At 43.0% G+C, this 22,540-nt stretch overlaps 1 protein-coding gene across 3 annotated transcripts in view; it reads right to left on the reverse strand.

Annotated features, from left to right (window-relative positions):
- The window catches only part of LOC149441002 (uncharacterized), a 49,459-nt gene that overhangs the window by 17,739 nt on the left and 9,180 nt on the right, over positions 1-22,540 (reverse strand). For all 3 annotated transcript variants that reach the window (XR_016307455.1, XM_089657874.1, XM_089657875.1), the window contains exons 3-8: positions 20,435-20,679; positions 18,552-18,658; positions 16,652-16,712; positions 12,071-12,165; positions 10,594-10,654; positions 4,039-4,134 (exon numbers count right to left, since the gene is read on the reverse strand). Coding sequence is in view for 2 of the 3 variants with exons in the window: in XM_089657874.1 (XP_089514000.1) it covers positions 4,039-4,134; positions 10,594-10,654; positions 12,071-12,165; positions 16,652-16,712; positions 18,552-18,658; positions 20,435-20,679 (665 nt within the window). In the remaining variant the exon portion in view is untranslated. The remainder of the gene's footprint in view (positions 1-4,038; positions 4,135-10,593; positions 10,655-12,070; positions 12,166-16,651; positions 16,713-18,551; positions 18,659-20,434; positions 20,680-22,540) is intronic.

The following is a 22,540-nucleotide window of genomic DNA, read 5'->3' on the forward strand; positions in this document are numbered from 1 at the left end:
GCTCCATAGACTTCTATGCTAGCTACATTGGAATGTGGGAATTGAAGTTTGGGAAAGAAGCCATGTTGTGGATTTCTATGGACCACTAGGCTGCAACTCACAGAGGAGGACAGCAATGTTTTCCTGTGCTGCAGAGGATCTAGGTGTCTCTTTGCTATGAGGGAGAGAGAGCACTTCTCCCGGTCTGGAGGTGCAGGAGCAGCGGGGCCCTATATACTGGGGGCTGGAGAAAAAGGATCGGAGTGCACAAAAGGGTTAAAGTGGAGTTCCACTCGACCTATCAAAAAATAAAAGTCAGCAGCTACAAAAACGGTAGCTGCTGGCTTTTAAAAAAATAGCCCCTTACCTGTCCCTCGGTCCAGTGGTGTGTCCCCGGCAGCTTGTTTCATAGGCCATCCTGTAATCCAGGAGGCCGGCATCTTCAGTTTGGGCACACAGCTGGGTACCCACTGCGCATGTGCGAGTAGCGCTGTGCTTCGTGAATGGTCCTGTAGTCTTCTGGGACCTGTCACGTGTCCCAAAAGACTACAGAGAGGGAGGAAGGGAGTACACTTTCCGTTTCCGATCACCTAGGCAATCGGACCAGAAGTAGGAGCGGGTACCTGTCAAATTCGGGTGCCCGCTCCCCCCCCCCACTCCCCAAAGGTGCCAATCCTTAATGGGGAGTGGCGGAGCAGTTCTTAAAGCAGATCTTCCCTTTTTGGGTGGAACTCCGCTTTAAGGACTGAGTCACTTGCAGGATGCAGTCTCTTGCTGCACAGATACTGGAAGTGTTATAGACTGCTGGACTGAGGTCTGGAGACATGCTAGGTCAATCCAGAGGGAGCCTAAACAGTGGAACCTTTGCAGTTGTATCACTGGGTTGATGAGAGGGCCTTGCAGCCATAACCTGTTTTGCTGCTATCAGAGACTGAGCATTTAGGAATTTGATACTTGATTGGCAACCCATATCACTGCATACAGACTTTACCAGGACTGTATTTATGTGCTCCACCATAAAGACTGGGCCCCAATGTTAGCTGGCTGAAGATCCAGGGCATAGGGCTGTCTCTTTAAATAAGATTCCCTGTAAGAAATCCATTTACTACCCATGGTAAGGAGGCAGCACTGCTATAGATCTGGGCCTTAGCATACACAAAAGAAAAGAGGCAATCAGCACCACTAAACCAGGCCCAACCAGCTATGGGCTCAAAACAGTGTTGTCTACATCAGAAACTATCTAATGAGACTGGCAAGCAATTATAAAAAAAAAACAGTGCAGAAAGAACATACCCCAGAAGCCCATCAAAGTCCTAATAAAAATAATAAAGTCATTAATAGTAGTGTCTACAGTGAGTTAACAATTTAGTTACTTACTGTGGACACTATTATTACTGTGTTTATTATTTATATTAGGACCTTCAGCTTCCTGGGTATGCTCTTTCTGCACTGTTTTTTTTTTTGGCCTAGCATAGAAATCCCTAACCTGTACTCTAGTAAAATTGTTGCAGGAAAGCTGTCACAACACTGTTTACCATTAGCTTTAATGTTGCTCATGCTATTGATTAATGCTGATTGTTAGGTATAGAATAATCTAATAATAATAATAATCTAATAATATACATCATTATTCAGATTATTACTACCACCTACGGTGCCTTTGTAAAAGGTATTCATACTCCTTGAAATTTTCCACATTTTGTCACTTTATAACCAAAAACATAAATGTAGTTTATTGGGTAAATGTAGTTTATTAGGATTTTATGTGATAGACCAACACAAAGTGGTACATAATTGTGAAGTGGAAGGAAAATGGTTTTCAAAATTTTTACAAATAAATACCTAAAAATTGTGGCGTACATTTGTATTTAGCCCCCATTACTCTGATACCCCTAACTAAAATCTAATGGAACCAATTGCCTTTAGAAGTCCCTTAATTAGTAAACAGAGTCCACCTGTGTGTAATATATTCTCAGTATAAATCCAGCTGTTCTGTGAAGCCCTTAGAGGTTTGTTAGAGAACGTTAGGGAAAAAACAACATCATGAAGGCCAAGGAACATACCAGACAGGTCATGGATAAATTTGTGGAGAAGTTTAAAACAGGATTAGGTTATAAAAAAATATCTTTGGCTTTGAACATCTCAAGGAGCACTGTTCAATCCATCATCTGAAAATGGAAAGAGTATGGCACAACTGCAAACCTACCAAGACATGGCCGTCCATCTAAACTGACAAGCCGGGCAAGGAGAGCATTCATCAGAGAAGCTGCCAAGAGGCAGCCAAAAGGGCCCATGATAACTCTGGAGGAGCTGCAGAGATCCACAGCTCAGGTGGGAAAATATTAGTCATGCACTCCACAAATCTGACCTTTATGAAAGAGTGGCAAGAAGAAAGCCATAAGAAGTTCCGTTTGCAAGAAGCCATGTGGGGGACACAGCAAACATGTGGAAGAAGGAGCTCTGGTCAGATGAGACCAAAGTCGGACTTTTTGTTCTAAAAGCAAAACTCTATGTGTGGGGGAAAACTAACACTGCACATCACCCTGAACACACCATCCCCACCGTGAAACATGGTGGTAGCAGCATCATGTTGTGGGGATGCTTTTCTTCAGCAGAGACAGGAAAGCTGGTCAGAGTTGATGAGAAGATGGATGGAGCCAAATACAGGGCAATCTTGGAAGAAAACCTGTTAGAGTCTGCAAAAGACTGGGGCGGAGGTTCACCTTCCAGTAGAACAACGACCCGAACTATGCAGCCAGAGCTGCAATGGAATGGTTTAGATCAGAGCATATTTATGAGTTAGAATGGCCCAGTCACAGTCCCGACCTAAATCCAATGGTAAGACTTGAAAATTGCTGTTCCAAGACGCTCTCCATCCAATCAGACAGAGCTTGAGAGATTCTGCAAAGAAGAATGGGTAGAAATGTTCCTCTCTAGATGTGCAAAGCTGGGAGAGACATCCCCAAAAAGACTTGCAGCTGGATTTGCAACAAAAGGGGGTCCTACAAAGTATTGACCCTGGGGGGTTAATACAAATGCACGCCACACGTTTCACAGATTTATTTGTAAAACAATGTGAAAACCATTTCTCATTTTCCTTCCACTTCACAATTATGTACCACTTTGTGTTGGTCTATCACATCCAATCCCAATAAAATACATTGACGTTTTTGGTTGTAACGTGCTCCATCATTGGTATCAGTGGGGGAATAGTGCCCCATCATTGGTATCAGTGGGAGGAATAGTGCCCCATCTTTGATGTTAGTGGGAAGAATAGTGCCACATCATTGGTGTCAGTGGGAGGAATAGTGCTCCATTGTCAACGTCAAAAACCAAGCATTGCTGTTACTGACAGTGGGTGTAATAATGCCCAAAGGGCCAGATAACAGCAAACAAAGGGTTGTGTCTGGCCCCGATCTAGAAAATTATGTTAGGTACTGTATATGTTCTACTTGTTTCTAGATGAACACATTGCCTGGTGTCCATTTCCTGATACTGAATTATAGTGTATCTAGAGTATTTATTTTCGTGCTCTCAGCAGCAAAGCAGTCTCTCTTTGCCTAACTTGGTGTGTCAAAGGACCCAAGCTTGTCTACAGAGTCGAGGCAAAAAACAGAAAAAAACAAACTACTCAGTATCTCCTTTGGAGGTAGCACTACAATAGTATGTTGCAGACGTTTCAAATCTGCATATGTGTACCATGTTAGAGACACATTTGACAACAACTAATATTTTCAAAATGATACGATGAATTTCAAATTCTGTATCTTTCTCAGGAAAAAGTGTTCTTTAAACAGAAGTTTCACAAGAAAATTATTTCAGATAAGTTATTGATGGCATGTAAAATGTGACCACCTTGTTCATGGTGTTTCTCCTGGGTGTTTTGGAGGAGTGCAGGTTGGAGCCCAAGCTAAAACTAAAAGTAGACTGGAGTTGGGTTTCTCTTCCTGGAAAGTTCTACATTAAATGCTAGTATGTAGCCAGTGAACTAACAATGACACTGTAAACAGTATTCAGTGGCATGATTAAGTTTCCTTAGTTAGGTCTGTTCCTTTGTACCTTTGTTTCCTCGTACTTGTCCTCTGTGCTTTTCTCTTTGTTCCAATGGTGGCACTGGGGCTTGACTGGAGCTGAGAAGTGTCCTGGTGAATTTCTCTGAAGAAGGTAAAGTTGGACATAAATGTTGAATAAAATGTAGCACCCTCCTAGGCAGCTAGGGTGAGCTAAAGTACTAATTGTCAGTCAGAGACTATGTAATAGTGAGAGGGTTAAATTCAGATCAGAGCTGAGAGGCTCTGCAGATCAGCTCTCTGAGACTTCCTCCTGCACTTTGACTTTGGAGAAAGTTCTAGAAGCAGTGGGTGGAGTTGAGGAGTGGCTGATCTACACTTTTTAGGGATCCTGGTCAATCCCCAACAGATGGCTTGACAATAGGCCAGGACAGCCCTTAAAAGTGGCAGATGCTGCTCAGCCACAGGAGAGTTTGAGTGGAAGATGAGGAAGTGAAGCTGGAGAGCAGGAACCTGGAAGGGGACCCAGATGGGAGAGGGGCTCAGCTACAGGCAGAGGACCTTGGAAGGAGGAAAGCTCAGGACTTCCCAAAACCCCCAAAAGCGAGGATCACCTGTGCAGTAGGGAAGGAACATCCCAGCTAGAAGGCCTGGTAGCAGCCACCAACCCACCAGCAGCATAGGAGAAGGGACTGAGTGAGTAGACCTGCACCCCCTGAGCCAGAAAGGGGAAAAAGGTACTCTAGTGGGAAACTGGATTAGCTTTTTACCCGGGACTATTCACATTGCAGTGGCGGGAACTGGATTCCCTGCCCATGGCAACTTGTGGTTGACAAAGCAAAAGCCTCCCTTTGTTAGCAGCACAGCACTGTATACTATTGTAGTCCATTTTAGTCCACAAAAGCACCACAGTGGCAGTTGTATCACAGCACCATATCATTCATTCAGCTCTTGCCATAGCGGTGTGTAAAACTAGGGAATCACCCATTAGCATCATGTCTGGGAGGCCTAAAGGAGAGGTAATATTAGGGCATATATATTCAAGGGCAACCAGGTCCTATGTCCACAGGCCAAAGGGGTGGTATGCAAGCACCTTCTGCATTTATGGCAGCGGGCATGCTATACAGCAGTTAACCAAACTTTCATCATCCTCCTTTTCTTCCCAGGCACAGGGTTTGAGGTATAGTTGGAGCATTAACTGATCTTTTTAATCAATCTCTTCTAACAGGAGAAGTATCCCATGATTGGTGGACAGCTAGTATTGTACCTATTGCGATATGGGTTCATTACGTGGTAGATTAATTTTTTTGCAAGCCATGTCAGTCCAAACTGTATTTAGGGCATGGCAACACACTTTTATTGGGAGGATTGGAAAAGTTAACAAAAAACAGTTGCTTATCCATGGGTTTCAGCTACACAAAGCAAAACAGAAATTTGAATATGCCAAGCCATCTGGTTACACTTCATCTGCACTGCTGCTATTGTCTCTGGTCTCCAAGACCACTGGCTCTCCATCCAGCTCCCCAGCTCTCTTCGCTCGCTTCAGGTTCACTTAGCCTTTATTGCAGCACCCCATTGCATAGGCCCACTCCTGGACTCTATATAGGGGCTTTCCTGACCAAGGACGGTATATCATTCTAGTTTGTAAAATCAACAATACTGTTCACATGATTGCCAGTATCTATGCTCCTAATACAAGCCAACTTTCCTTTATCCAAGAAATATGGAAAAAATTGGAGAAAAAGAAACATCCTAATCTGCTGTGACTTTAATACAGTTTCTATGGATGTTAAGGGTCCCACACCAATAAGGGCACGCACATCCACTTTGTCCAACTTCCTTAAATCTCTTGCCCTTTACAATGTCTGGAGGTGTTAACATGTTTATTTGTAACAGACAAACAACGTCTTCAAGATATTACTGCATCCGAGATCCATACCATTACATGATCAGTCCACCACCTATTTTGGTTCATGTGGTGGGAGAGGTGACCAATCGCGCATAAATATGTGGTGCAATGACCCTCTCCTGATGGCCACACCCTTGGACACCAAACTCATCTAAGACCACTTAAGCGACATTTTTTTTATGTCAGTGCTCTCTCCGTCACCGACCCTTCCTCATATTGACCTCGCGTAAAGCTTTCACCTGTGACATTTTACTAAAACTAAGTGTGCAGGCTGAACACCAGAGATCACAGCACCTAGACAAATTATTAGCTACCATAACTCAACATGAAACAGAAAAAAAATGAAACCCAACACTTAATATCGGCAATCAACTGTTGCAATCCTGAAATGACCTACGTATTGTTTTCTCTGCACAACATGACAAATCTTTATGTAAGCTACACTCTAATTTTTATGCCACCGGCAACAAAGCAGGGAAACAAGTTAGACAATGTATGGTTAAAGAAAAAATACCTTACCTCCTACATCCCTGGCATGGAGGGAAATTACATAATCCCCAAGACATAGCAAATGCTTTCAGTACATACTATAGCTCTCTGTACAATCTGAAGAAGACCCTTTCACACCACAACCTTCAAAGATCCTAATATCCAAGGTTTTGCAATCCTTAAATTTACCTAAGCTATCAACTCTCCAACTAGGAGATCTTAATGCCCCTATAACTGACAAAGACAAATAGCATTCAGTTTTCTCCCTCCCGAACAATAAAGCACCTGGCCCTGATGGCTTTTCAGCTGAATACTATAAATTGTTTTCCCCAATTCTAAAACCACACCTACGAAAGACCTACAATGCTGCAGTGTCCAAATGAAATGTTATCAGCTTACATAATTATTGCTTCAAAACCAGCAAAGAAGCCGGTATCTGCCCAAAACTTCTGTCCAATTTAATTACTGAATAATGATCTAAAATTATACTCAAAGATTTTAGTGCAGAGATTGGCTCCCCTCATCCCATCAATTGATTAACACAGACCAAGTCTGTATCATAAGTACCTGAAGCACAGGTACCTGATGCTAAACTTAAGATTGTAAATCTAATGTATTATACACAATCCACAAAAACCCTTGTTCTCTTTCTAGAACTCGACACCAAAAAAGCCTTTGATAAGATCGATTGGGGTTACACTATCAAAGTTTGGCTTTAGTGGAAATATTCTCTCATCTATAATGTGTCTTTATACAACCCCATCACGCCTGGTTTCTGCAGATGGTATGTTGTCCAACAAATGTTGTATCACAAATGGCAAAAGGCAATGATGTCCACTGTCCTCGTTAATTACCCTCCTGATGGAGCCCCTAGCCCGGTAAATGTGTAGTCACAGCTCCATTTCTGGGATAAAGGTACTAGATAAAGAACATAAAATAATCTTATTTGCAGACAACATTTTTCTTACTTTAACGCATCCAGCTTCCTCCCTGTCTGAGGTTTATGATGTGTTGACACATTTCATTACTATTTTATATTACAAAGTCAACAAATACGTCATATTTTGAGTATGATTCTAGATACAGTCACTAAGGTCTGCCTACAATATACACTATATTGCCAAAAGTACTGGGACACCCCACCAAATCATTGGATTCAGGTGTTCCAATCACCTCTAAAGCCACATATGTATAAAATCAAGCCTTCTCAGAAGAGTTGACGCTGTTATAGCTGAAAAGGGCGGGGCCAACACAATATTGACTACGGACTAAGACTGGGAGGCCATTAAAGTTCATATGCGTGTAAAGGCTGGTGTCCCAATACATTTGGCAAGATAGTGTAGATTCACCAGGTTTCCTCATCTATGCCATACCTTGGAATCACTTTGACTTCTTCTACAACAAACCTATTATCTCTTATTTGTGTTCCTTTCCCAGAAACTAAATAGACTTGGCAACCATTTTCTTTCTTGGTCAGGCAGATTTGCTGCCTTTAAAATGTTGGTTCTACCCAAACTCCTATACATCTTTAGAGCTCTACTAATTCAGGTTCCACCCTCCTTTTTCACTTCCATTAGGCACTTATGTTTGGCTGGGCAAGAAACCACGTTGCCCCTATGCCACTCTCATACATCATGGCATGGGTTTCCCTGATATCAAAAATTACTGTTATACAGTAATATTGGACCAGCACAGACACTGGTTCACCTCCTCATTTGCTAAACAATGGAGAGATATAAAACAAAACTTCATCCCTCAAGAGGACCTGAGTACTCTTCTCTTTTCCCTAGCCTTTCCTAGAACACAATACCACTCAAACACACCCTACCATCTTAGTGGCCCTATCAATATGGCAATGCTTGTTAGGCTCTATTTAGGACACCTCACCTGATGCACTTGCTCCAATCCTTTTGGAGGTTTTTAATTCCCTAATACGTAACGTATCCCTTAAGCACTGGAATTTAGTTAGAACTGCCTGCCTCTCTGCGTTGGCATCAAACAGCAAGCTTCCTCCATTTCACATCCTTCAAAGGGCCTACAATATTCCCCCTCAGGGATTATTTGCCCACATGCAGATTAGATGCTATCTACTGCATAATCCTACCCCAGTTTTAAATATACCAAAGAATGCATGGTCTTTCTGGGCCTCCAACTCACTGAAAGTGAGAGGTATTGCACTCCCTTATAATCTCTTACAGTCTAAATACATATTTGTGAATGGCTCCTCTTCATAGAAATGGGAACATGACCGGGGCATGTCCTTCTCGGACACACAATGGCTTCATGCTATACGTCACAATTATAACCTTACTAAATGTATAACTTACTGGGAACTTTCCCAAAAATGCTATCCCACATGATATCTCACCCCTATCCAATTGGCTAAATTCACCACCTTAGATGACAACCCCTATTGGTGAGGATGCTCCCAGACAGGTACCATATCACATATTTTATGGGACAGTCTACATATAAAAAGCTTCAGGAACAAAATCTTTACTCTTATTTCTAACATCACAGGTTGCCTAGCAATTCCTACTCCCGCTTTAGCTGTCCTCAGCATAGGCATAGACACCCCCCTCCCCACCCCCATTATCTTAAGCTACTGGTTATGGATGTACTATTTGCTGCCAGACGGTAGGATGTAAGTGGAGATGCAATCTAGCCCCAAATATATGTAAACCTGCAAATTAATCTAACTGTGAGCTATGAAAAATATCTGGCCCTACAATTGGGTTCACTTAGTCATTTCCATGCTACATGGGACATATGGATTAACCAACAAAGCCCCTTTCTACATATCTAAATTTCCTTTATCTACCTAGGTGACCTCCACTGCACAATGACTTTTTGGGTGGTATGCACAATGGCCTTTCAGGTGGTAAATACCAATCTAAATTGGTCTCTCAGGAAGGTTACTGGTATTAGCTACCATTATTTACCATTTAGATTTGTGCCTCATTATAAACTTTGTTGTGTACCTACTGGAGTACTGATTGATAGCCTTCTATATTCCACACATGCTCTTGATGTAATGTTGCATCAGGCATCTAACTCCAGCGTCCAGATGTAATTTGTCTCTTCATGCGATATTTATATTATTAAAAACAAAAAACACACTCACACACAGGGGCGGACTGACAACTCATGGGGCCCCCGGGCAATAGGGGATCATGGGGCCCCTGTGTCCTTGCCCACACTCAAAAAGAGCCTATAAAAAAGGTACCAGGGGCATTTCATGGGGCCCCCTACTGACCCCGGGCCCTCGGGCAGTGCCCAAGTGCTCGAATGGTCAGTCTGCCCCTGCTCACACATAATCTGCTGGACTCAAAGCAGCATGGCTTTACTGAGGGACGATCATGTCAAACTAATTTGATTTCACTTTTTGACTATACCACTAATGGGGTCCATTCGGAACAGAGACCAACCATTAGTGGTGTACCACAAGGCTCTGTACTAAGTCCTGTTCTATTTAAAGGCAAAGTTTTATAAATTCCAGCTTCCATATGTACCAATATACCATTAATGCACAAAAACAGCTTTCTTTGTCTTCTAGGACGCAGCCTCCTGAAGAGAAAACTCCTCCATTACCCATCCTGGTATTTCGTTTTTGGGATGGAAACATTGTTTAAAGGAAGTAGCTTACCAGCTGACCTCATTAACACACCCCCTGCTCCTGCCCTCCCCCTCCAGGAGATTGCTCCCACCCACCTTTGCAGTTTTATGCCTCTCCAATGCAATATTATCAGTGAGCACTGTTCTCCCTGAATACACAGCCACCGATTGTTCTGTACCTTCTTCTTACATAGATTGTTCATTTGGAGTGTGCAGGAGATGAGTGACCACATGACAGCCTACGTGAAGCAGAGCTCTAGTGTTGAAAACAGGAGAAGTGTGTTCCTGGAAGTCTTTAAAGCTCACAATACACCATACAGCACAATCTGATTGTACAATCTCTTTCTGATCTACCATCAACTATGTAGTGCAAGGGCCTGCCTGACTGGATACAGAGTGATTGGATACATAGGTATGTCCATACCAGACCACATGCCTCAACATGGGGGCTGCCAGGCCAGTAGGGACCCCCCTTGCACAGCATAGATTCTAAAGGGAATGGAGGACAATAAAACAGACCTGTTATATATAAGGAAACAACAACAGAATTTGCAATTTGAAATTGTCATAACATTTTTCATTGTCTCTCACCAGCAGGTTCACCCCTTCCTTTAAGTGGTTGGCGCCGGTAGTCAGTCTCTCTATAGGCGGCCTATTTGAAAAAGTAAAATTAAAAGTGTTACTAAACCCAAGACTCTGCATTCACTATATCCGCTCTCCCCGGACCCTGCATTCACTATATCCGCTCTCCCCGGACCCCGCATTCACTATATCCGCTCTCCCCGGACCCCGCATTCACTATATCTGCTCTCTCCAGACCCTGCATTCACTATATCCGCTCTCCCCGGACCCTGCATTCACTATATTCGCTCTCCCCGGACCCCGCATTCACTATATCCGCTCTCCCTGGACCACGCATTCACTATATCCGGTCTCCCCGGACCCCGCATTCACTATATCTGCTCTCCCCGGACCCCGCATTCACTATATCCGCTCTCCCTGGACCCTGCATTCACTATATCCGCTCTCCCCGGACCCCGCATTCACTATATCCGCTCTCCCCGGACCCCGCATTCACTATATCTGCTCTCTACAGACCCTGCATTCACTATATCCGCTCTCCCCGGACCCTGCATTCACTATATCCGCTCTCCCTGGACCACGCATTCACTATATCCGCTCTCCCTGGACCCCGCATTCACAATATCCGCTCTCCCCGGACCTCGCATTCACTATATCTGCTCTCCCCGGACCCTGCATTCACTATATCTGGGATTCCCTCCTGGCAAGGTACCCCCATGTTGAAGGCATAGAGTCTGGTATGGTTCAGGAGGGGGGCATATGTTCTTCTTCCCTTTCCTGGCTTTGGATGGAGTTTCTACTCAAACTCTATGCTTGGAATTTTGGAAAGGACCATATGTTTATTTTATGTATGGGGCCTAAAATTGTACCAAATTTGAGGGGCATGCTCATTTTTTTTTTAAAGTATCCCCAACTCCTTTGTTTGCATGGCTGAGGATTTCCAGCCAGTAAATGAATGGGACTTGGTGATGTCACTAGAGGCACCCGCCACTTTCATAACAACCTTGCTGCAGAGAAAAACCCATATTTTTATATGATGTTGTCTCCTGCCGACTTGGCAGAAAGTCTGGAGTTCGGACAAATGCCTGAACAAGCAAAGTTTGCTCTGAGGTTGTGGTCATACCAGACTGGGAGCTCATCCCTAGTGGAACTCAAGAACCTTGTGATGTAAGGAGAAAGGTGGACAGCAGGAAGGAATGAAGGAAGAATTTTTACTGGCCACCACCGTATAAGGAAGAAAACGGGAAAAGAAAGAAGGAAATTCCAAAAACTACGGGTATTAAACCAAGAAGGTCCACTTAAACTGTAACCCCCGTCACATGGTTCATGTAACGTTTGTTTGCACACAGCAGTGCTGACCTCTGAGATCTTTGATGATTTTGGTTTATGCGTTTCATGTCTCTAAAATACTAAAATGTTTAATCTCCAATCCCTCCCCACCACAATCACAGGCAGCAGATATACAAGGTTTACACTTTTTATTTACCGTGTGATCAGTTGAGTGGAGTGATGGCTTTTCTAATCTTACATAGGACTCACTGGAACCCAAATTTGAACCTCCTGCATGTTTCTTGTCCACTCCTAAAACATTAAAATTAAAATAAAATTATTTTTTATTTTATTTTTTCAAAAAATCCATCTTTTCTTAAATCAAATAATTTTTATTGAGAAAAAAGTTGCAAAACATTTGCATTACTATTACAAAAGAAAAAGAAAGCAGACAAACAATACTGCTACATGCAAGTAGCAAAACTGTCTCCAAACCACCCATCCAGCCTCCACCCAGCCCCATGGCCTCTAAACAAAAGAGACCCCCAACCCAACAAACTGTCAATAACATTAACACAGCTAGACAATTGGTGTGCCCTGTGAGCTCCTCTCAGAGAACAATACCAGTGTATGCATGGCAAGACAATGTAATAGCCGGTCACATAGAACATGTTACAGAACGTATGGATACTTGCATACAACCCTCTTGGCTGAAGTCGGATCATTCAATCAGGTAGAACTCAACACATTTGTGCAGATAACACTGTACCTCCCACTATATAGATTTGGACAAAGCAAGAAACATCGTTCTATGGGTAACATGGGCAGAAATGAAATTGAATGACCACAATCACCAGTGGCTAATACAGCAATAGAACCACATAGGAATCATCTAAACCAGGGGTCTCCAAACTTTATAAACAAAGGGCCAGTTTACTGTCCTTCAGACTTTACAGGGGGTGAACTGTGGCCAGTGGGAGAAGAAATGTCTTTGCATCAGTGGGAGTCAGTGGTGTCAGTGGGAGGAATAGTGCCCCTTCATTGGTGTCAGTGGGAGGAATAGTGCCCCATCATTGGTGTCAGTGGGAGGAATAGTGTCCCATCATTGGTGTCAGTGGGAGGAATAGTGCTCTATCATTAGAATCCGTAGGAGGAATAGTGCCCTATCATTGGTGTCACTAGGAGGAATGATGCCCCATTATTGGGGTTAGTGGAAGGAATAGTACCCCATTATTGGTGTCAGTGGCGGGAACTATGCCCCATTGTTGCTGATGGGGGGAATAGTGCCCCACGGGCCGGGTAAAAGCAAGCAAAGGGATGTATCTGGCCCCTGGGCTGCAGTTTGGAGACCACTGATCTAAACTATCGGTCCAATACTAGTGACTGGTGTTCCAGGCCCAATTAAGGCTCACACATTTTTTAAGACATCCTTATTTGGTGTATAAATATTTCTCTTTCAATATAGTGTCACTGCAAATGTAGCTTTACATGTCTTGAAAATTGTCTGCCGTAGGTGATACCTCTTTTTGCCCTCTCTGTAGTTTTCAGTGTTCTTTATCTTGTTCTATGATGAATATGGCATAATGCAGATGAAGGGTCTTCTCCTGTGGACCATCCTTTGTGGTCTCACACCAGAGTATCTGCAAACACATCACTGTCTCTTACTTCCCCCAACTGTTGTCTTTAGTGGGACCTTTTATGCACCCTATCTGTATGTGTTTTCTCAATTTTCCAAGAAATGTTGATCTTTGTAAAGGAAGTACAGCTGAGCAAATTATCCTGAGCCTGACTGTAAATTCTGGGAACTGCCAGCTTTAGTACGAACCCCCTAGAAGTCTATTCCTGGGGAAATCAATTTTCAGTATTGCCAGGAATGGACTCTGCCTGCATGAACTTTGCCAGCATGGACTCTACTGAACCCATATTAATGACACAGGTTCTGTGACTGATTGTGTTGGTAATTAAACTCACTTAGGGCCTTAACTATATTATATTAGCACCATAACCTGTGTAATTATTATTTGTTTGGTTTTAAAGGGATCAGGTGGAAACCCTAATGGATTCTCGCCCTAAATACCCTGTATACATTGTACACCACTTCACAAACAGGTTCAGGGCATCTTCTTAAGTTTTTTTAAAAAAATTGTGCAGTTTGCAGTTGTTCATTAAGCACAAATAAAAGGGCTACTCTCAGCAAAACAGTTTTTTTTAATTTTTGTTTTACTTTAGTACATTTTCCCAAAGGCACTGCCCAGCTCCATATGTCCTCAGGGCTGGGACAAGGTCATCTAGTGCTCAGGGCATAGATGACAAAGCATGCATTATGTCTATGCAAAAATCCTCCCCACCCCTCTGCACGCCCCCACCACCACCACCAAGCATAAATTCCCTCTTATATTTTCCCCAAATAAAATTCCAAAGATTACCCCTCCTCCCAACTCAAATTCCTCCCCCCTAGCACAAATCCTTAGCCCCTCTCCCCCCAAAAAAACTTTTCCTAGCACTAATCTTACCCTCCAAATTTCCCCTTCAAGCACACATCCCCCTCCTAGCACAAATTCTATCACCTGCCAAATTGCCTTGTCATCAACTGCCAAACATCTCTGGCAAATCTCCCCTCCTACCACAAATCCATTTGCCCTACACATAATGTGTGCCCAGTACAACCCCCCCCCCCATCCCTCCCTGAAATGTACAACCTAAAATGTTACCAGGGTGGGAATTCACCATGTGGCGCCATTTTCCCTCACGTGAGATTGCTGCGTCAGGGGCAGCCGCCCCTCCTGCCCACCCCTTGCCTCAGCCCTGTATGTCCTTATTTTTACAGTTATTTGCAAATTAGTCTTTCCTATTAAACCTGGATAATGGCCATTACAGATTTGGAAGTACACTATATGACCAAAAGTTTGTGGACATTTGACCATCACACCTATGTGTCATTCCAAAACCATGAGCATTGATACACAGCTGAACAACACTTTAGGGCTATAACAGGTTCCACTGGAAAGTGTGTCTTTGTGAATTTTGCCCATTTACCAAAAAGAGCATTTGCGGGGTCTAGTACTGATATTGAACGGGAAAGTCTGGCACTCAATAGGCATTTGTGTGTATCCCAAAGATTTTCAATAGGGTTGAGGTCACGGCTCTGTGAAGGCAACTCAGGTTTCTCCACATCAAGCTCATCAAACCATATTATTTGGACCTATCGCGTCCTAACACAAGGTTGGAAGCACACAGTTGTTTAACCCCTTTATGCCAACGTCACACAAATATGCGGCCTCACGGAATGGGGCTTTTTTCCGTGGGGCTGCATATTTGCGTACCTATCTTTCTGTTGGGAGCGCTCCACACAGCGCACTCCCAGCACAAAGACCGGAGTGTCACTGAAAGACCGGGTTTCGTTCTAACGATCGGGACCCGGGACTCCCAATTCCGGGTCACATGATCGCTGTGATAGCCTCTGATTGGCTATCACAGTGATTAGTCAATGTATAGCCCGCCCCCCTTGTTTTTTTTTCTCTCTATGAATGGAGGAGAGAGATACATTGTATCTCTCTAACTCCTGGCATAGAGGGGAAAAAAAGGTGTGTTAAAAAAAAAAAAAGATAAATCAATAAATAAATAAATATTAAAAAAATAAAAAATACCTAGATCAAGGTTTGATCTAGTTCCGTGCCAGGGTAAGTGGGTCAAGGTCAGGGTCAAAGGTCAAAAGATCAGGATTTTTTTTTTAATTGGTATCGGTGTTAGTGTTAATGTCAGTGTGTTTTAGGTAAAAAAAAAGCAAAAAACAAAATGCGCACTATTGTTTCTGGGCTGTACTTCGGGTTCAAACAACAAATGGCATACACATATATGGCATCACTGCAATTGTCAAGAGCTGTAAAATTTATTTTGGGTTGTTCTTTGGTGGTAGGTTATGGAAGTAACAAGAAACACACAGCTACATTTAAAAAAAAAATTACTATTTTGGGCCAGTTTTCCTTTGATAATTAAAAAATCAGGAGATATCCATTACTATTTACCACCAAATGAACACCCAATTTGTCCTGAATAAAACAAAGTATACCGGTAATTCACCTGGATACACAAAGTAGTTGTGATGATATGTACGGTTTTACTAACACAGGTCAACCCTTTTACCCTTAGGTGTGAAGGGGTTAATATTGGGGCAGCACAGTGGCTAAAAGGTGAGCACTTCCACCTGGCAGTACTACGGTTGCTGGTTCAAATCCCAAACATGGCACCACCTGCCTGGAGTTTGCATGTTCTCCTTGTGCCTGTGTGGGTTTCCTCTGGGTGATCAGGTTTCCTCCCAAAAACATGCTGGTAGGTGAATTGGCTCCTGTCTAAATTGTCCCTAGTATGTGTATGTATGAATGTGAGTTAGGGACCTTAGATTGTACGCCCCTTGAGGGTTAGGGACTGATGTGAATGTACAATATATATGTAAAGTGCTGCGTATATTGACAGAGCTATATAAGTACCTGAAATAAATAAATACATTTCTTTTGTATGCTGTATTATTAACAAGAGCCTCCATTGGAACCACCTAGACTCAGTAATTAGGAGGGGGTGTCACGTTATTTTTGCCATATACTGTAGTATGTGAGGTTATCAGGTATCCACAAGCTTTTGGTCATATGTGTATGTAACTCAGGCAGAAACATTTGGGTGGTGAAATGAGTTCTCTCCTTGTACTGATTAATGTTGGATAATAAAGCACACCTGATGGTAGAAGGAAACAAGGTAGAATCTGCAATCTGAAATTGTCAGAACATTCTTCATTGTCTCTTACCAGTAGGATCACTTGTTCCTTTGGATGACTGGAACCCGGAATAGGTCTCATTATAGGTCGTCTGAAAATGTATTATTAAATGAAACACGACGTTATCAATGAAATGTATGAGATATGAAAACATGAACTCAAATCTCTATCATAGTACGGGTGGATTTCTTTATACTGCAACACATCATTGTTTTGTAGACGCGCAATTTACTAAGACTTTGTAATTACAATCTGTAATATTTATTTATTGGAGTTTGCATGTTGCCAGTGGGGGTTTCCTCCGGGTACTCCGGTTTCCTCCCACACTCCAAAGACATGCTGGTAGGTTAACCCCTTGACGCCAATCTCACGCAAATATGTGGCCTCTCAGTGTCTGGGCCTTGATGCCGAGCGGCTGCATATTTGCGTGCAATTAGAAAATACATATGTGCTAAGAGCGTGCGCCCTGCGCACTCCCAGCACATATGTCCGCGACTCCCGGAAAGGTCCCGATGTCCCCTTCCGATCGTGACCTTTCCCGATCATGTGAACGCTGTGATGGCGAATCACGGCGGTGACATGACCCTGAAACCTCGCCCCGCCTCCCGGCTTCTGAAACTCTAAAAAGGGCCGGAAGGCGCCAGCACCAAGAGGTTAAAGCGGAATTCCACTCATGCTATCAAAAAATTAAAAATGCAGTACAGTACATTTAAAGCGGAGTTCCACTCAACCTATCAAAAAATAAAAGTCAGCAGCTACAAAAAATGTAGCTGCTGACTTTCAGAAAACACTTACCTGTCCCGCGGTCCCACAGTGTGTCCCCCGCAGCCTGTTTCACTGGCCGTCCTGTGTTCCAGGCACTGGCACCTTCAGTGTGGGCAACCGGCTAGGACAGCTTGCGGCTTCACATCCGGGTAAAAAACAATGGAGGACCACCTGCGCTACCCGGAATAAACTATTATTCTAGGAATGGGTTGCCACTGACACCCGGCTATACACCTGGATAGAATGGGATCATTATTTATTTAAGTCTATAAGTGTGGGAGTGCAGCACCTTTTTTGTTATAATTTTGTTCACAGCCGGGTACCCACTGAGCATGTGCGAGTAGCGCTGCGCTTCATGTATGGTCCTGTAGTCTTCTGGGACCTGTCACATGTCCCAAAAGACTACAGGGAGGGGGACACCTTCCACTTCCGATCGCCTAGTCAATCTGACTGGAAGTGGGAGCGGGTACCTGTCAAATTCGGTTACCCTCTCCCCCCCCCCCCGACCTCCAAAGGTGCCAATCCTTAATGAGGAGCGGGGAAGCAGTCCTTAAAGCGGAACTTACCCTTTTGGGTGGAACTCCACTTTAATTGGCTCCTGTCTAAATTGTCCCTAGTATGTGTATGTATGAATGTGAGTTAGGGACCTTAGATTGTACACTCCTCGGGGGCGGGGACTGATGTGAATGTACAATATATATGTAAAGTGCTGCATAAATTGATGGCGCTATATAAGTACCTGAAATAAATAAATCATGCAGAAAAGTTTGGATATTCCTGTGTAATAAATGCCAGGTGACCAGGGGCAGACTGACAACTCATGGGGCCCCCAGGTAATAGGGGATCATGGGTCCCCTGTGTCCTTGCCCAAACTCAAAAAAGCGTATGAAAAAGGTCTCATGGGGCCCCCTACTGACCCCGGGCCCTCGGGCAGTGCCCAAGTTTCCAAATGGTCAGTCCGCCCCTGCATGTGTCTCATCTAATTTGTGGTTACTTTTGTTCTCACACAGCAGCTCTGACCTCCTGAGGTTTTTGTTCTTTTCAGTTTATGTAATTCATGTCTCTAAAATACTAAAATGATTAAACTGCAATTCCCCCCCCCCCCCCACAGCAAACACAGCATGCAGATTACCATAGATCTACAAGGATTCTGCTTGTTATGTACCGTGTAATCCATTGGGATTGGTTGAGTGTGGGATGATGAATCTTCTGTTCTTTCATAGGGCTTACTGAAGTCACAACGTGAGCCTCCTGCGGGTTCCTTCCTCATTCCTAATAATTTAAAATTAAAATACAAAAAACTGTTCCATTAACCACTTCCGGTCCGGACACTTTCACCCCCTTCAAGTCCAGGCCAATGTTCAGCTTTCACACCTTGAATGACAATTGCGCGGTCATGCAACACTGTACCCATATGAATTTTTTAGCATTTTTTTGAGACAGATAAAACTTTATTTTGATGATATTTATTCACCACTGGGATTTTTTTTTTTTTGCTATAAAAATATAAAAGTCCAAAAATTTCTTTACAAAAGTATATTTTTTTATAAAATTTTGCAAGTAAATAATCTTTCTTCATAAATCTTGGCCAAAATGTATTGATCTATCTTTTTAGTAGAAAAAAAAATAACCCAAATTAGTTTATAACCAAAAATTATAATTTTTCTAAAAAATTTTTTACATTATTATTTTTTTTTATATTATTATTTATGTTTTTTTTTACATACTGTCACCCTAGCGGTACAGTGTCACCATAGTGACACTGTACTATTTGTGGGGGGTGCTGAAGATTTTTTTTCTTTTTTTACACTGATTGCTTTTACACCCATAAAGGCTGTAAAATCAATCATTTCTCCGTCTCTCTGGCTGCATTCCTGCAGCCATTGAGAAATACTGTGTGAGCTGTGATTGGTCACACCTTGTCACATGGTACAAGGCTGTTGTGAATAGCCCTGTACCATGTGATCTCTGTGATCATTCACAGATTTCACAAGTAGTAAGCAATGATGTCAGGACATGACATCTTGCTTACTACTATTCATGTGATCACTGATTGGCCAATCAGTGATCACATGACCGGGACCTCGCACAGAGGTCCCATACAACGATCAGTGTTCCACTGTGTTCTCCGGACAGCAGGGAGCACACACAGGCAATGGATGCGGGGGGACCTTTAGAAACAACCACCCCCATTGGCAGTGCTCCTGCATCCGTTAACATCTGTGTTTTTGATTGGAAGAAAACCCTATGGCCCCTTTCACACGGGCGTTCCTTTTTATCATCAGTTCAGTCACATTTTTTCCGAGACAAAATGGATCAGTTCACATCAGGTTTTCATCAGCTTACAACAGTTTACATCGTTTTTTCATCAGTTTACATCCGTAAATGTCCGCATCCATTAACATCCAGTTTTTTGAATGGAAGAAAACCCTATCTTTCCGTAAAAAAACCCGTAAACGACGAAAAACGGATGAAAATGGATGTAAATGGACATACAGTCCGTTTTTGCATTGGTAATAGATGTAAAAAAAATGTATGTAAACTGATAAAAAATGGATGTAAATGAATGAAAAAGGGATGTAAACTAATGAAAAATATATTTAACCCCTTGCCCTCCTGAAGATTTACCCCTCCCTCCCTGACCAGGCCATTTTTTTTTGCGATAAGGCGTTGCATTACTTTAACTGACAATTGCGCGGTCATGCAACGCTGCACCCAAAATTAAATGTACGTCCTTCTTTTCCCACAAATAGAGCTTACTTTTGGTGGTATATGATCACCTCTGCGTTTTTTATTTTTTGCTCTATAAAAAAAAAATACAGACAATTTTGAGAAAAAAACTATATTTTTGACTCTTTTCTATTAAACATATCCAGTAAAAACAAATTTGAAAATCACGTTTTGTCTTTTTTTTCTTCTACTAGTAATGGCGGCTTTTCGCGCCGCTGTATTTGCATTCTTTTACAGGTTAAATACACCGGATTTGGAGTAGTCTTAATCTTCCTGACATCCTGTAGAAAACAAAATATTCACACGTGTTTTTCCTACCGTGTTTCGTGGAGTGCAGATCCATGTAGAATCTCATTAGGTCCGGTATTATATCAGTTGGAAGGTATAATAAAATGGGAGATGAAGTCTCCGTTGCAAATTTCTCCCAAATTTCATTCCCTGAATACAATGATAAGTAGTCAAGGAGTTCAACCGAACACACTTCTTTTATCCCGTTTGGAATATTTCCTCTCTGCACATCATCCCAACAAAGGATTTTCATGGACTTTTCTGAACCCTCATCTCTAGAAAATCAGACAAATTGGAATTATGTGAGAGGCAATGAGCAATCAGGCCAATTTGATAACAGGTCTATGAACATGAGCTCTGGAACTCTGGAACTCCGGGCTGAACTGTTTTTTTTTTAGCATTGAACTGAGTGGGGAAGGGCCAGACCCTCAGTCAGAATTCCAATATTGTGTTCCCATTGGAAAAATATTCCCCTCAAAGATTTACTGGAAGTGAGAGGAACTCTTCCTAAAGTAGAGATGAATATACTGTGTGACAAAATCACCGGCACAGGTGTCCCCATTTCCTCTCTAGTTAAATGACATTTTATGTGTAGCTCCCTCTAGTGTGCTACTAGAATAGTGTAGTTTTCTGTAGTTAAAATCATTGTGTATGACTCAGTAATTGTATGAGTCTGACATTGCAGTCGGGTTATTGCAGGTGTGTGAGTCTGATATTGAAGTCGGGTTATTGAGGGTGTGTGAGTCTGACATTGAAGTCGGGTTATTGCAGGTGTATGAGTCTGACATTGAAGTCGGGTTATTGCAGGTGTGTGAGTCTGACATTGAAGTCGGGTTATTGCGGGTGTATGAGTCTGACATCGAAGTCGGGTTATTGCAGGTGTGTGAGTCTGATATTGAAGTCGGGTTTTTGCAGGCCAGCTGGATGACTCAACAGGTTGTGGCTCTTATCACCTCCTCCTGACTCTGGAGGACCATAGAACCTTCCAGAAGTCGGTAAGCAGGACGGGGTGGAGACCTAATGTGCATGTTCATGGGAGACCGGCCAATCCCAGGTTTGGAGGCCCTGGTAGAGTGGTGGACTGGACCATAAATATGGGAGAGTCAGGCTGACAGAGGAGTTAGGTAGAAGATGGAGTGCTGAGGAGACTGTATGTGCCTGGGAGGGGTCTCATAGGTCTAGGGAAGGCCAGCCTCCACATTTCCACATTTTGTCATGTTACAACCAAAAACGTAAATGTGGCACATAATTGTGAAGTGGAAGGAAAATGACAAATGGTTTTCAAAATGCTTTACAAATAAATATGTGAAAAGTGTGGCGGCATTTGTATTCAGCCTCTTTTACTCTGATACCCCTAATTAAAATCTAGTGGAACCGATTGCCTTCAGAAGTCACCTAATCAGTGAATAGAGTCCCCCTGTGTGTCATGTGATCTCAGTATAAATCCAGCTGTTCTGTGAAGCCCTCAGAGGTTTGTTAGAGAACATTAGTGAACAAACAGCATCGAACAGCAACTCACCCCCTCGATCTCCTCACACATCACAAATTTACTGAGTGACATATCAGTATGGATGCCACAACACTTTTTCCAATTGAATCTACCCAGAACCGAGATTATAATATTTCCCCGATCCCCTCCCCATGACTTTGCCTTTGAATTTAACGGCACAACCATTGGTCCCTCTGCACATGGGAGGGTGCTAGGCATAATCCTAGACTCTGACCTCTCCTTCAGCCCCACATCCAATCACTGGCAAATCTTGCCGCTTCCACCACATTTCCAGACTTTGCTGCTTCCTGACTAACGACACCACAAAACAACTCATCCACACCTTGACTACTGCAACTCCCTCCTCACTGGCCTACCTTTACACAGGCTATCCCCCTTCAGCCTAATATGAATGCTGCTGCCAGACCTATACACCTTGCTAAGCAGACCATGACTGCTGCCCCCCTCTGCCAATCCCTTCATTGGCTTCCACTAGCCCAACGTATAAAATTTAAAATACTAACCAAATGTTACAAAGCCATCCACAACACTGCCCCTAGCTACATCACCATCCTCATCCGCAGATATCATCCTCTTCGCTCCTCCCAGAACATCTTTCTCTCTATCTCCCTTGTTACCTCCTCCCA

This window comes from Staurois parvus, unplaced genomic scaffold (genome assembly GCF_062004578.1).
Source record: "Staurois parvus isolate SC_StPar_1 unplaced genomic scaffold, SC_StPar_1.0 ptg001037l, whole genome shotgun sequence".
In the NCBI taxonomy this organism is placed as follows: Eukaryota; Metazoa; Chordata; class Amphibia; order Anura; family Ranidae; genus Staurois; species Staurois parvus.